Raw genomic sequence first — 15,371 nt, 5'->3', positions numbered from 1 at the left:
AAATAATTAGGCTGCCTTGTCTTTCTTAACCCATCAGTGACGACCAACTAACCTGTTAACCAAACTGAAGTGTGGAGACCTAAGATTTGTTAGCTGAAAGTCAAACACTTTAATTAGTAAGTCACCACTAAGATTTCTGTTACCTAGGATTGCCCCACAGAGGGAAGCTGTGTTATTCAGTCTATAAAACGTTTAGATGGTTTCTAGTTCCCTTGAGAGTATGACCATAAATTACCCGCTTGCACAGCATGTATATAAACGTGAACAGAATTACCTTGTTATGTATATCTCTAGTTCCCCACCGTTGTTGCTATCTTGACGTGGTGGTCGGGCTTGCCAATCGTGACGAAGCAACCGAGCCATACTGGCTGGAACAAACGTTCCTCAAGGTCCTACCATGTCAGACAGGTCGGTTGAAGAGCGGTAAGACTAAAAGCAGCAAAACCCAAGGTCCGAAGGCGAAGTCGTACTGCTGACTGTACAGAGGTGTGACAGCAGTAAGGCGTTTCCTTCAGACAACCAGCATGACAGCGATGCTGCCTTCCCACAAGGAGGGGCGGGGTTAGAAAAGGTCGACCCTGAGAATGCATACCTCGCCTTGTCCCATGGATATCCGTCTCCGGCGGTAAGGTCTTAACAAGTACGGAGCTAACGCAAAAATTACTCATAAAAAGGTTGTGTGTGACCGACCTCAAGCAGTTATCCCTTGCGCACTGTGTTCACGCTCTCAGGTCACTAAGACCATCTCTAATCCAATTTCCTTTACAGGTACCTTCAAAAGAACCCTTCAACGGTGTAGGCAACCGGGAAGTGATAACCACCCTCATAACTCTAACAGCACTCAAGACCACTGTATTCATAACCAACCTCCCTCTTCAATTCCTATTATTCCTCTCTAGTTGCTTTGTTACTGACCATACAAATAGATGAATCAGAATACAACCAACGCTGATTAATTACATTTGGGCTACAAATAACGGAAATATTATTTGGCGTTCTAAACCATTAGTCAACCAAACAGTGGTATGGAATGGAGTTGTTTGTTGAGATATAGCAAACGTATCTCAAATCCCACCAAATACTTGATAACCCAGGTTTTCTGATTCGTGATGTTCAGGACAATGGATCACACTAGTTATAAGAGTATATGTTCAAAATACCTTGAGGCGATTCGAAGTACGGAAAAAGGTTAGGAACAAAAATATCCGTTTTATAACAAGTCCAAGTCGCTGGCTCTTTCCACAAGTAGTGTAACCCGGCTTTCTTGGTAGCAGTAGACTACATTGGCAAACAAATAAGGGTTAAAAAAGACGTTTCACAACAACGATAAGTAAAACACTCACTATATATCACACAAACAGCAGGTAATGGCATTGTAAAATGAAGCAGTATTCATGGTCAGTACACTCTTTTGAGCCAAAACCGACTCATTAGATGTAACTGGAGAAGTAATAATAATTAATCTGAACCTGTGCCGCTACGTAAACCAAACAGAAATAAACAAGGCAACTTTCCGCTCCACTCTTGTGAATATACGAAGCATAACACATAGTAAGTAGGTGAGTCGCAATTATTTTGCAGACCGGATAAACTTGGAACAGAATTCAGTTATAAATTGGCTTTGTATATTTTGTTACAATCAACAGGCATGAATGCTGGATAACAAAGTTAAAAAGCCGACTGATTATAATAATTTATTCTTAATAAATATAAGTTACATGAGGCATGCCCTGTCTTAGTATCAAGACAAAAATAAATGGTAAGTATTTCCGTGGAATGGATTGTCTTGTTGGTAAACAAAAAGTATGATCGTTAAAGAAACAAGTAGTCAATAGAAGTAGCAATTTAAGGTCCTGAGGAAGAATTAGGAGGGGAATGTACGTTTTGGAGACCGGAAAATCAAGTTTAGACAATTCAGAGAACAGTGAGGATCAAATTAAATCACATTTCCTCCTCTTCTTCTTCGCTGAATTCAAGGCGGCTCGAGTAGCTGCTACAAAAACATCGCTGACACCTTCCTTGGTCTTAGCTAGAGAAAGCTAGACAATAAGTAAAGACAATACCTGAACACTCAAAGAACGCATAAGCATTAATATTTTCAGCCATTTCTTTACCCTCATTAAAAGTGACGGGAAGTTGCTTGGTTCTATGAAGCTCATTCTTCGTAGCCTCATCATGTCGTAAGTCTTTTTTGTTTCCAACTAAGATAATGGGAACATCAGGACAAAAATGCCGGATCTATAATAGGATTTATGAACTCGTGATATCTACTTCTGGCAACCATTTTTCAGGAATGTTTTCGAAACTATCAGGAGAATCAATACTATAACACAACAGAACTACATCCGTATCAGGATAAGAAAGTGGCCGTAACCTATCATAATCTTCTTGGCCAGCAGTGTCCCAAAGAGCTAATTCAACCTGCCACATATAATAAGTACATATACACCTACTTGTCTGTTATCAACTTCGATATCTGCAACATAGTTTTCGAATACAGTAGGGACATATACTTTGGGAAATTGGTCTTTGCTGAATACAATAAGTAAACAAGTTTTTCCGCATGCACCATCTCCAACAATAACAAGTTTCTTGCGTACAGCACTCGCCATTGTTTCGGACCAAAACACCCGAACTGACCGCGAGTGCTCAATTTCGGTTTCAGTTTTGAGAGAGTGTGAGGCTGTATGTTTTGGAGTTGTATCACACCTGAATAGTGTGTTTGGTGGATAAAGAAGGTGAGTGAATGCTTAAAATGGCTGGACCTCGCCCTCACCCACCACTGTGAGGATGTCTTCGATATTCAGCACCTTCCTCCACTAGTAAAGAGTGATCACGTTGTAATTCACTTTAAGTTTAGGACACATGGTATACAATTCGTATCTGCTCCACCCCATCCCAATATCTGGCGAGCCAACATTCCGGCAATCAGGAACTGTGCTATCTCGACTGATTGGTCGGTCGACGCGGATGGATTGATCGAAGATGAATGGAATAAGTTTAAGGCTACATTCGAGTCCGTAACGTCGCCGTTTATCCCATGGTCAGCACGTAAGCTATCACATTGCCCTCCACGGATTAATAAGGAACCCCGGAAGCTGTTAAAGCGTAGGAAACACTTCTGGGACTTGTTCTTGTTGACAGGTCATGCATCATTTAAGCGTGAGTACCAAAAATTCCGTAATATCTGTAAGAAAACCATAGCAAAATCCCGTACCACTTACGAACGACAGTTAGTATATGGTAACTGTACTTGTCCGAAGCGATTGTTTTCGTATGTTAAACGGCGAATGAAACGTAGTGATGGTATTCACCCGTTACTGTTACACGAAAATTCAGATTTACCAGCTGAATCAGATCGAGCAAAAGCTGAGACTTTTTCAAACTATTTTAGCAAAGTCTTCTCTACGTTTATTGTAACAAATACTTGTCACACTCACACCGAGATACCAACCACTGAATCTGTAAAGGTGACTGGGGAAACTGTCCTTCTGTTGATAACTAACCTCAAACGTGGCAAGATACCGGGCCCTGACGGGTTAAATCCACGACTTCTGTCATCTCTTGCGGAAATTATTTCAAAACAGCTTGCGACACTCTTCAACATGTCCCTTTCACTCGCTCAACTCCCTACAGATTGGAAGGACGCTATAGTCAGTCCTATATTTAAGAACGGTCAGAGACAGATCGTATGTAACTACCGGCCTGTTAGTCTAACTAGCATTGTCGTTAAGTTGCTTGAAAAGATAATTCGGGTTAGGTTGCTAAGCCACATAGATTCACACAACCTATTAGCTCCTGAGCAACATGGATTTCGTAACAAGCGTTCATGCTTGACTAACTTACTTATTGCGAGGGCGGATTGGACAGCAGCCCTAGATAACGATCTGTCGGTCGACGTGATATTCATAGATTTTAGCAAAGGATTTGACAAGGTTTCACACTTAGGTCTTATGCAGAAGCTCACAAGCTTCGGAATGATAGATACTGTACAGGAGTGGATAGGTAACTTCTTATGTGACCGCAAACAGAGAGTGAGGGTCAACGTAACGCTATCCGATTGGAAGCCGGTCAAAAGTGGTGTACCCCAAGGCACCATCATAGGCCCTCTGTTCTTCCTTCTCTACGTTAATGAGTTACCGCTGTTGCTTAGGTCATCGACATTATTGTTTGCGGATGATGTGAAGATCTGGAGAACAACAAAAAGTGCGGCTGATCATCTGGATCTTCAAGCTGACTTAGACGATTTAGTTAGATGGGCTCGATAGTTAGGCTTAGAAATCAATGCTAGGAAGAGTGTGCTAATGCACATCGGTCACGGTAATAGTTACCGTTACACTATTGAGGGTAAACCTCTTCCATGCGTTCAAGAGCATAAAGACTTAGGAGTGGTAGTAAGTCATGACTTAAAAACAACTACGCATTGCGAAACAGCAGCTGTCAAAGTTTTTCGTGCGTTATGGTCACTTCGCCGAGCGTTCAAATCTTTTGAAGATGAAATTTTTCGAATTTTATATCCCACCTACGTAAGACCACATTTAGAGTACTGTATCCAAGCAGCTAGCCCATGTCTGGTAAAGGATACTAACTCCCTTGAGCGTGTCCAGTGTGTGTGATCAAAGTTAGCGAAGGGTCTTTCTAGACTCTCTTACGATGAGCGCATAAAACGCCTAAACCTTTTCCTCTTGTCGTTTCGTAGGACGCGAGGTGACATTATACTGGCATTTCGTATCTTTAATTGGGACTTGGGTGTTAATATCTCTTAACTTTTTGCTCCCTCCAGCACTAATAATCTCTGAGGTCATAGCAAGAAGGTTCATAAACCGTGATCTAATAAACTTAAAATGAGGTCCCGTTTTTCTAATCGAGTAGTCAATGATTGGAACGCCTTACCCGAACAAATGGTATCAGCCCCATCAGTGAATATTTTCAAAGAGAAACTGAACCTTCACTGGAAAGCAGTGTGTCAGGATTAATACAGGTTCACCAACCTACTATCCTTATTACTGAAGACTGAAGAATGAAACTCAAGATCATAAATGATTAGATACAATAATTTCCCTGTTTAGTTATCTCAGTTACCAGGTGGAAACGCGGGTTTATCATTGTATTTGAGGAGTTAAGACTGTAAATAAGATTTCGATGCTTGAACAAGTTGAATAGACGTAATAAAAATCCAGTGTGTGGTCCATTTATTGACCATACATGTTGCCAAACATCCAGACTTCATATAGATTATTTTCACCGCAATCATTGTTTACAAGCAACTTATTTGTACACAAGTGTTGTGAAAAAGCTGTAAGGGTATTTATTGTATTTCGAATTATTTGAATTTTAGTATGAACTAAAAATCCCAGAAATAACGTAATCGGATCAAGAACTACTAGATAACCACAAACAAATGTACTGTATTTAGAATTCAAAACCAAGCACTCAACAAATACAATGGAATCATTAGTTCATTCAAACACCACAGTATTATATAATGTAACACATTCACCTTATTCGCAGACACTCTGAAACTTCCCATGGAAGCCTGCAGTGAATAAGATCAGTCTTTAGACTACGAGAAACGGACGGCCTTCATTGATGTTGGTGCCATAATAAATATGGTAATTCTGTAGATTTATGGTCTACTTCGATATTAGTACTGCTCTAATAATAGACCCAGTCCTAAAACTGTAGATTTGTCATAATGTAACTACCAATATAATATAATAATATATTTCTGCATGTGCAGGTACACACCGTTTTTACAGGCATGATCTATAAATTACAACATTTGTTGGTTCGCAAAATGCTTCCCAACTTATTAAGTTTATAGTTGTTATAAAGTGAAATCGTAGAGCGCTTGCTGTAAACTATGACCTTGAGGGGGTGCGTACGTCAAGTTTGCTCCAAACGTCAGAAGTTTCATAGCTGTGCTCTCAGAGCAAGATTCTGAAGAAGAAAAAAAGAGAAACAGAAGAGCAGTAAGGCACTTGGATATGAACGCCAAAGGTTGCTTAACATTGTGTAGTAGAACGGACAGAGGTAATAATAAATTAGAATAAATTCATATTATGTCTTGTTAGAGTGAAGTGAAGTTAGAGGCTCCATATTATAGAATGTACGAATAAAGAACAATGAGTTGTGATGTTTAACAAGTTGGAGTAAGCTCACATGAAGGGAGGGAAGTCAAGGTTGGTACAAGGGAAGCGATTTATTAGAAGGGTGTGTATATAGAGGGTGAAGTGTTAAGAATACTAATGACTATATCTTTTGTTATCTTTTTTTTCTATCCGATGCCAGCCACACAATCCTAGTGTAAAAGTCCGAGTTAGCATGTTATAGGTTGTCTTAGTAGAATAGGTAATCCGGCATAATATTAGAAACATGAGTCCGGGTGGTGAGCGATCACAGATTGATTGACTTATTCTCAATCATAAAGAGCCTGATACATACAAAATGTTCTGTCCCCACAAACACGGATGGATTGAAGTTATCGCCCTCACCATCAATGCTTGCTGGTCAGTAACTCCACCCTCCCTCCTTTTGTGATGTTAGGCTCATTTAAGCTTATTTTTGTATATACGTCATACCTCACACAATCCTCTGTGTTTCACATCCTGTTAGAATGCACTATTTCTATAAGTACCATTTTACAAGCTTATCAGGCAGTTACAAGCTATGGACTGTGGGTAAAGCATCTACACGAACTCATCACACCTTGTGGGATTTCTAATGTTTTTAATAACGCTAATGCAATTGAGGTTTCCAACAGTTTGCAATTGAATGACGTTATCGATGACCCCACTTCTAAGTTAACCTAGTCTATATACGGTCATTGAAGTCGCCTACTACAAGGCTTTTACCCTTGTTACACCAGGACTTAAGTTTACTTAGGAGAAATTTATCCGCTGAGACATTATGAACTGAGATATACTACAACTAATTCAATATCTTGCCGTCTACGTTTCAGCTTGCATCGCACCAGATCACATAACCCTGAAACATGTGCCATTGTTTCAACTGCTCTTGTTGGTTAAGGTACTTTTCGTGTACAGGACAACTTCACCCCCTACGGTTTATTCTATCAGCCCTACTGGATAGAAAACCAGTCAACTGAATTTCATTATCTAATACTTCTGACGTTAACCAGGTTTCTGAGGCAGCAATAACATCCGGTTTTTCTCGGTCAACCATTGTCTTGAGCTCCACCATTTTATTTAGTAGGCTGCGAGCATTTGTGTGGCATTCCGTTAAGTCTGTGAAGGTTTTTTTCTTGCCATCCAGAGTGGTTTGGGGATCATTTTGCTCCAAAATTTTACAATTTGAAAACCCTTAGGAACGAGGTTTCTTTCACCATTTCGGTGACGCTCGTTTATTTTTACTTCTGCAGCTCCTCTCTTCATACGATCAGATAGGCTGAGATCTTCACGGACGTATATTCCGGGTCCAATCAGTTTACGTGAGTTATCTAGAGTCAGATTCCTTTCTTCAACCGTGGCAAATGTGACCTTCAAGAGGCGGTTTTTCTGAGGACTTTCAGAATCCACCCTTTGCCCTTTTCTATAAAGCTTACAGATGCTAACTCCTGAAACCGTTTCTGGGAGTAGCTTGCTTATTAAGGACCTATTATGATTGGTGTCGTGTTCGAATCTAGCCTTTGGTTCCTTGTCGGAAGATTCTCTTAACTTATGAAAAATGACTGACCTTTCAGCGAGGTCTGTCTTGATACGCTGTACAGTTGTAGTTCCTGAAACCACCTCTTCCGTGTACTCCGATTTCAATTCAGCGTCAAGCGCAGAGGTTACGTTTTGTTATTTTACTTTTGTTTCCCTAGGTGTGGCTTTGATCCACTCATTTACCTTATTCTGTCTCTTGATCACTTCCTCTACACTGCTCAGAATTGGCTCCCCTACAATTTGTATTACATTGGTATTTAAACCCGGAACTGAACCCACAGATTCACATGCGTCAGTACGGTCTATAAGTACTTTCTTCTTTTCGCGCTTCTTCCTCCTCCTTGTAACAATGCCTACATTCATATGATTCCCTGCTTCCCTAATGAGGTATACCTTTATGGTCTCATTTAAGTCTAGAGCTCTAGGGCTCATAATAACACTCTCAATCCCCTCGAGAGCAGAGTTTCGATCATCTGCTGCCGCCTGTTTATCAGAGGGCGAATTCCTAGCTAAGTTTAGAAGTTCGATAGCCTCTATAATCAGCAGAGACTTAGAAGAACAACATGTTTTACACAGCCAACGTGATGATGGCTTGCAGCGCCGTCTATATGCAGCCGGTGTGACTCCGGTGCACACACTGTGATACCACTTATTGCAGTTATCACATTGCATCCCCTCAACGAACGGGAAGTAGTATGCTGGTCCACCACAACGATGTTTTATTTGCGCCATAAATTTGTTTTATGTTTCTGTATAAATAAAACAAAGAAACAATAAAAAATCCGACTTCAGTAGCAACAGAAAGATCTTAACACCTATGGGTACAAACAAGGCTCAAAGATAAATTCAACGACGAAGACTAAGTATTAGTGCCTATGGTTTCATGCATCTGTACTCGTTAAGTGCAAATGATTAACTTCTTTAGAGAAAAACTGTAATCTTGTGGATAACTTAAACTGAAAGAATTCAATTAAAGCAAAACCGTAGTCTTGATGCGTAATTTGACGATCAATACTATAAAAATTACTCAGAAAAAAATATCACTGTCCTTTTTGAATAGCGAATGCTTGACCGAACACCTTCAGCTAAGTGAGCCTATTAAAACTTATGTGGTCAACATCCAATGCCGAAGGCTTACAGAGCTATTTATTTTGGGGATTTATTCTCCGCTACAAACTTAATTCATAAAGTCAATATGTGATTGGTAAAGTCTTTCAAAAGCAATTTTCATCCACTGAAATGATGGACTTCTTCATTCTACGCGTTTTTCGAACGGAAGTTTAATCGTGACGTGATTTGCATTTATCAAACATTTGCTGTGTTCTTACGCAACAAAAGTACCATTTCTGCTCAAAAGAATCTATTCTAAACCATACGTTCGGTAGATTACGTTTTTTCAAGTTTCACCCAATTCACTAGTTAACTCTGGTTTTGTCTTAGCTTACTATTCGGTTTTTTTCAGTTTTTCACGTAAATGATAGTTCAATTTATCTTACCCTTTTTTATCCATTTATGCTCGTTTTTCAGTGTGCTTTTTAGCGTATTTTTTACGGCCTTAGGCTTTTGCCAGCATCTATAACACAGTTTACGTCAATACAGTCATAAAAAATTCATGCAAACGACCCGGATGCTGATTTGCTGTTACATCTAGCATGCAATGTTGGTTCCACGAAGCGTGCACAGATCTCACAGTAACTGCTTACAACAGACTCAAAAGTTCGGATCATAAGTGGGTATGTGTTACATGCCACACGGATGCTGTAGTTTTGCTGAGTAACATCATTGTCCTATTGAGAGGTCTGTGGAATACGTTTTCAGCAAACTTTGAAAAGGGCAGTCATTAAACGGGTAGACAAACAGGGATGCGCAATGAAAACAAGAATAAGGATGTCGACAGGTCTACTATCGATAGAGCATACACTAGCACTGGTGATGATATGCAGAAACTCAGCACCATCATAACGTCGACGGCAATAGACTCCCTCAGCGAACTCGGGTGCCTCAAGTCAGGGCCCTTGAATGCAATGGTGATCCCCAAAAACTCTGTAGGTGATTGGACGCACGTTGACGGAGCTAAAAAGGACCAGGTGTCACCGTCTAAGCTGAACATTTTAAGTATTGCACGGAAAGCATCTGGCGATTTGATCGTACAGTCTATCCCAAGAATGTCCGTCCGGTCAACAAAGAGCCTAGGATCCAGAAACGTGCTTAGACCTCCAAACAACAAGGTGCTGAACCTGAACGCGCCGAAAAACCTGGGAAAACAATAACGGTTCGTGATGACTCTCATAATCATAAACCTCAAAGACAACCCTGACTCTCCTCTCAGTTTGCAGGACAAAAATGATAGGATGCTCTGGGGTGAATTGAACAAGAAACTTAAACTTCCTAGAATAGAGCCTTTGACGGTCATATAGCTCATTCGGGGAAAGGAATCCATGCATCAGAATCACCCGAGGCAACTTCGTGAAACATTTAAGAATGCTACCGACGTAGAGGATGTCTTGCTAGCTAGTCATTTACTGACATCCGATGGGAACGTAAGAACACTTCCCGACGCACAGTATCCTGAGCGCAATCTCATCCTAAACATCCCTAAAGAATCTAGCGAGTTTTTCCGCAGAAGAAATATAGTTGTGCAAGGTGTACCGAAAAACACGGACCGTAATCAAGCAAAATCTGATATTAGGGAATGGAAATTCATCAAACAGTCCTAGAGGCTCAAAAACATACTGACTCAACATGTGACGAGACTAGCTAAGAAGGATGGTGATTCTAGACCCCGGCTAATGAAGATAACTTTCTCATCCTTCCATATGGCGGCTGGAACTCTGAGGGCATTTCGTGCCAACAGACGTTGGTTGCCAACTGGGATCCACATGCATTCGGATAGGCCACAAGCACAAAGGCAAATTGGAGCTGACCTTTCCACTTATGGACTGTCTCGATGATAAAAAAGCGTGTAAAGGAAAGGGCCTACCAACTCGGTAAACCTTATGTAAGTGGGCTACCTGTCCATTCACGTAAGGCTCATACAGGCAAACAGGAAGAAGCTCACGCATTTCAAATTGAAAGCATAAACTGCTTATACATAAACGCCGCGAGTATACCAAAAAAAATGGATGACCTACGTGAACTTAGCAATACTAATAAGGCTCATTTGACAGGAATATCTGAAACTTGGATATCTCAGTTCTCAGACCGGGAGTTAGCAGTACCTGGGATGTCTTTGTTTTGCAACGACAGAAAATCAGGAATTGGAGGTGGAGTAGCCGTATACATATGATCTTGCTTAGAGGTACACCAAGTTCATAACCTCGAGTTTGACAATCTTGAGGAATCCATATAGTGCTCTGTAAGATTGTCTGCTACTTCGAGGTGTCTAGTCGGAGTCATATATCGGAAGCCCACTGCCGACATCGAGTATGGCAGTCGTTTGCTGGAAGGACTATCCCGCCCTACTTGTCTCGGTTTCACATACATCCTGATTCTATGGGACTTTAATCTCCCAAGAGTCAACTTCGCGGAACACACGTATACTGGAGGCGACAACTCAATTGAAGCTCGGTTCTTCAACCTCATTGAGGACTTGGGATTATACAAAAATGTGATGTCGGCAACTCGTTGGAGAAACAGTCAGACACTGACGCGCTTAGACTGTGTATTTACAAACGAAGAATTCCTAGTTGACAACCTCTCAATCCTGGCTCCTCTGGGAAAGAACGACCACGCCATTAAAGCTCTCAATTTTGTCAGCAAAACTGAGCTAAGATATCCCACCAACAACTTGCGCTGAAATTTCGGACGGTTGGATGTGTCAGCTTTACAGGACTATCTACAACAGGTGAATTGGAATGTTCACCCTCAACTCGACATGGGTGCTCATTGAGACTTCTTACTGCACACGCTCTTATGTGCCGCAAATCATTCAGTTCCGCAAACGGTCGTCCACAACTATCAGCAACCCACAATCACCAAGAACCGCACTCTTCTCGCCTGCTAAGCCGCAAAAGGCACTGTTGGGCAGAGTACAAAAGAACTGACAACAACGGCGCGTACAGGTAATACAAACATATAAGGAACATATGCACGAAGACTATAAGAGAAGACAGGCTTCAGTGCCAGACAAAGCTTATGGACAAATTTGCCTCTAACCCTAGAAGCCTATTCCGCTATGCAGCCTCTCTTCGTCAAGCCAAAACAGGAGTTTCTCAACTGGTAGGTCTTAACGGCCCGACCAACAACGATGGCGACGCCGCTGACCTTCTGGCGGCACATTACTCTCAAACATTTCAACCGGCTGACATCAGCTTTACTGACGACAGTTTCATCTGCAATTCCACAGGACTTTCCGAAGTAGACCTAAGCGCTGACTTGGTGTTCCGGAAATTGCAGCACTTAAGATTAGATACTTCTCCTGGCCCGGATATAGTCCATTCTGCCATACTGAGGGAAGCAGCCTCAATCCTGACAACGCCGCTCAGCGTGATGTTCTCACACTCGCTAAACCGAGGCAAACTACGGGAAAATTGGAAGCTGGCTCACATCACACCAATTTTCAAAGGAGGTCGACGCAGCGAACCTTCAAGTTACCGACCGGTGGCTCTTCTCTCAATACCTTCAAATATCATGGAGTCCCTGATATGCAATGGTATAAATGACTATTTACTATCCTTAAATTTATTCTCACCCCAACAGTATGGTTTCAGGAAGGGTTACTCTCATATAACCAACCTGCTGACTGCAGTAGACAGATGGACAAGCATCCTCGATCGCAAGGGGAAGGTTGATATCATTTACTTAGAATTCTTAAAAGCTTTTGATAAGGTTAACCATACATGTCTTATCAATAAGCTCAAACGATTGGGTATCAGACCACCTCTAATTGATTGGCTCACTTCATACCTGAAAAATCGACACTTTAAGGTCAGGGTTAATTCCACTTTATCTCAGGCTATGGAATGTCCTAGTGGGGTCCCCCAGGGCTCAGTACTAGGGCCTCTTCTCTTCTTGATCTACATAAATGATCTTCCTCAACAGGTAACGTCAGACTTATTACTTTTTGCTGACGACGTGAAACTTTGGAGAGAGATACGCAACCAAGACGATACATAGGCACTTCAAGAGGATCTAACTCGACTTCAAAGTTGGGCAGACGATAACGGACTTACCTTTAACACTTCAAAGTGTAAAGTAGTTCATCTGCAACATGTCGCAAACTACAGTTACAACTTAGGAAACTCCTCTCTAGTGGTATCCCAAGTCGAAAAAGATTTAGGAGTCCTGGTGCCCTACAATTTAAAGTCTTATGCTAACTGTGGCAAAAATGCCTTTCGAGCAAGCCTCGCACCGATAACATTGAAGCGCATTTTTGGCCAGTTTGACGGAAGAACTTTCCGTATATTCTTCAATAGTTTTATCCGTCCCCATTTAGAGTACGGAAAAATAGTATTTCCTCCTTCACTCCAAAAGGACAAGGACACTCTGGAGCGCATCCAACGGCGAGCCACGAAATCAGTTCGAGGACTAAAATTTAAACCTTACGAAGAGCTTCTCCAATCACTTAACCTTTACCCATTAGAGTATAGGCGTCTTAGAGGTGACCTTCTAATGGCTTACAGTATCCTTAACGCTTCTGGACATCCTCTTAAACATCTACTTAATCTAAGTTCCAACACTAATCTAAGGGGTAACATCCAGAAATTGGAGACACAACATAGCATAACGGACTGTAGACACAACTTCTACTCCTTAGGAGTTGTCAAATGTTGGAATTCTCTGCCGGCCGAGCTAGTCCAAGCGACTTCCCAGGAATCCTTCAAGAGGCAACTTGATCTATTCTTAAGGACTAAGGATAGTATCGCATTATGATTTATTAATTTCATTTCCTGTTTTAATGTTAACATACCTAAGTTCCTGCCTGGAGGATTTGGTGATCCCCTGCTAATAGATAAGGAAGCCTGTTAAGCGGGAGCTTCTTCTTCAGTCTTCAGTAATAAGGATAGTAGGTTGATGAACCTGTATTGATCCTGACACACTGCTTTCCAGTGAAGGTTCAGTTTCTCTTTGAAAATATTCGCTGATGGGGCTGATGCCACTTGTTTGGGTAAGGCGTTCCAATCATTGACTACTCGATGAGAAAAACGGGACCTCACTTTAAGTTTATTAGATCACGGTTTATGAACCTTCTTGCTATGACCTCGGAGATTATTAGTGCTGGAGGGAGCAAAAAGTTAAGAGATATTAACACCCAAGTCCCAATTAAAGATACGAAATGCCAGTATAATGTCACCTCGCGTCCTACGAAACGACAAGAGGAAAAGGTTTAGGCGTTTTATACGCTCATCGTAAGAGAGTCTAGAAAGACCCTTCGCTAACTTTGATCACACACACTGGACACGCTCAAGGGAGTTAGTATCCTTTACCAGACATGGGCTAGCTGCTTGGATACAGTACTCTAAATGTGGTCTTACGTAGGTGGGATATAAAATTCGAAAAATTTCATCGTCAAAAGATTTGAACGCTCGGCGAAGTGACCATAACGCACGAAAACCTTTGACAGCGGTTGTTTCGCAATGCGTAGTTGTTTTTAAGTCATGACTTACTACCACTCCTAAGTCTTTATGCTCTTGAGAGCATGGAAGAGGTTTACCCTCAATAGTGTAACGGTAACTATTACCGTGACCGATGTGCATTAGCACACTCTTCATAGCATTGATTTCTAAGCCCCACTATCGAGCCCATCTAACTAAATCGTCTAAGTCAGCTTGAAGATCCAGATGATCAGCAGCACTTTTTATTGTTCTTCAGATCTTTACATCATCCGCAAACAATAATGTCGACGACCTAAGCAACAGCGGTAACTCATTGACGTAGAAAAGGAAGAGCAGAGGGCCTATGATGGTGCCTTGGGGTACACCACTTTTGACCGGCTTCCAATCGGATAGCGTTACGTTGACCCTCACTCTCTGTTTAAGGTCACATAAGAAGTTACCTATCCACTCCTGTACAGTATCTATCATTCCGAAGCTTGTGAGCTTCTGCATAAGACCTAAGTGTGAAACCTTGTCAAATCCTTTGCTAAAATCTATGAATATCACATCGACCGACAGATCGTTATCTAGGGCTGCTGTCCAATCCTCTCTCGCAATAAGTAAGTTAGTCAAGCATGAACGCTTGTTACGAAATCCATGTTGCTCAGGAGCTAATAGGTCGTGTGAATCTATGTGGCTTAGCAACCTAACCCGAATTATCTTTTCAAGCAACTTAACGACAATGCTAGTTAGATTAACAGGCCGGTAGTTAGATACGATTTGTCTCTGACCGTCCTTAAATATAGGACTAACTATAGCGTCCTTCCAATCTGTAGGGAGTTGAGCGAGTGAAAAGGACATGTTGAAGGGTGTCGCGAGCGGTTTTGAAATAGTTTCCGCAAGAGATGACAGCAGTCGTGGATTTAACCCGTCAGGGCCCGGTATCTTACCAGGTTTGAGGTTAGTTATCAACGGAAGGACAGTTTCCTCAGTCACCTGTACAGATTCAGTGGTTGGTATCTCGGTGTGAGTGTGACAAGTATTTGTTACAATAAACGTAGAGAAGACTTCGTTAAAATAGTTTGAAAAAGTCTCAGCTTTTGCTCGATCTGATTCAGCTGGTAAATCTGAATTTTCGTGTAACAGTAACGGGTGAATACCATCACTACGT

General features: G+C 41.5%; 1 protein-coding gene across 2 annotated transcripts; it reads right to left on the bottom strand.

Annotated features, from left to right (window-relative positions):
- Positions 1 to 1,681: 1,681 nt before the first annotated feature.
- On the bottom strand, positions 1,682 to 2,808 carry RHO1_5 (GTP-binding protein Rho1). 2 transcript variants are annotated; one of them, XM_051216837.1, is made up of 4 exons: positions 2,454 to 2,808; positions 2,272 to 2,421; positions 2,064 to 2,238; positions 1,682 to 2,029 (listed from the first exon to the last, which is right to left on the bottom strand). In XM_051216837.1, the coding sequence occupies exons 1-4, from the start codon at positions 2,610 to 2,612 to the stop codon at positions 1,932 to 1,934; spliced, it is 582 nt and encodes a 193-aa protein (XP_051073846.1). In that variant the 5' UTR covers positions 2,613 to 2,808; the 3' UTR covers positions 1,682 to 1,931. The 2 variants fall into 2 exon arrangements, with proteins under 2 accessions (XP_051073846.1, XP_051073847.1); XM_051216838.1 differs by having other exon boundaries at positions 2,064 to 2,421; positions 2,454 to 2,637.
- Between the last annotated feature and the right edge of the window lie 12,563 nt (positions 2,809 to 15,371).

This window comes from Schistosoma haematobium, chromosome 1 (genome assembly GCF_000699445.3).
Source record: "Schistosoma haematobium chromosome 1, whole genome shotgun sequence".
Taxonomy (NCBI): Eukaryota; Metazoa; Platyhelminthes; class Trematoda; order Strigeidida; family Schistosomatidae; genus Schistosoma; species Schistosoma haematobium.
This window is presented reverse-complemented; position numbering and strand designations above follow the sequence as displayed.

Coding starts and splice junctions, on each gene's coding strand:
- RHO1_5 (XM_051216837.1), bottom strand. CDS start 2,612: ATGGCGAGTGCTGTACGCAAGAAACTTGTTATTGTTGGAGATGGTGCA. Junction 2,422..2,453: donor TCGAAGTTGATAACAGACAA/GTAGGTGTATAT, acceptor TATATGTGGCAG/GTTGAATTAGCTCTTTGGGA. Junction 2,239..2,271: donor CTGAAAAATGGTTGCCAGAA/GTAGATATCACG, acceptor ATCCTATTATAG/ATCCGGCATTTTTGTCCTGA.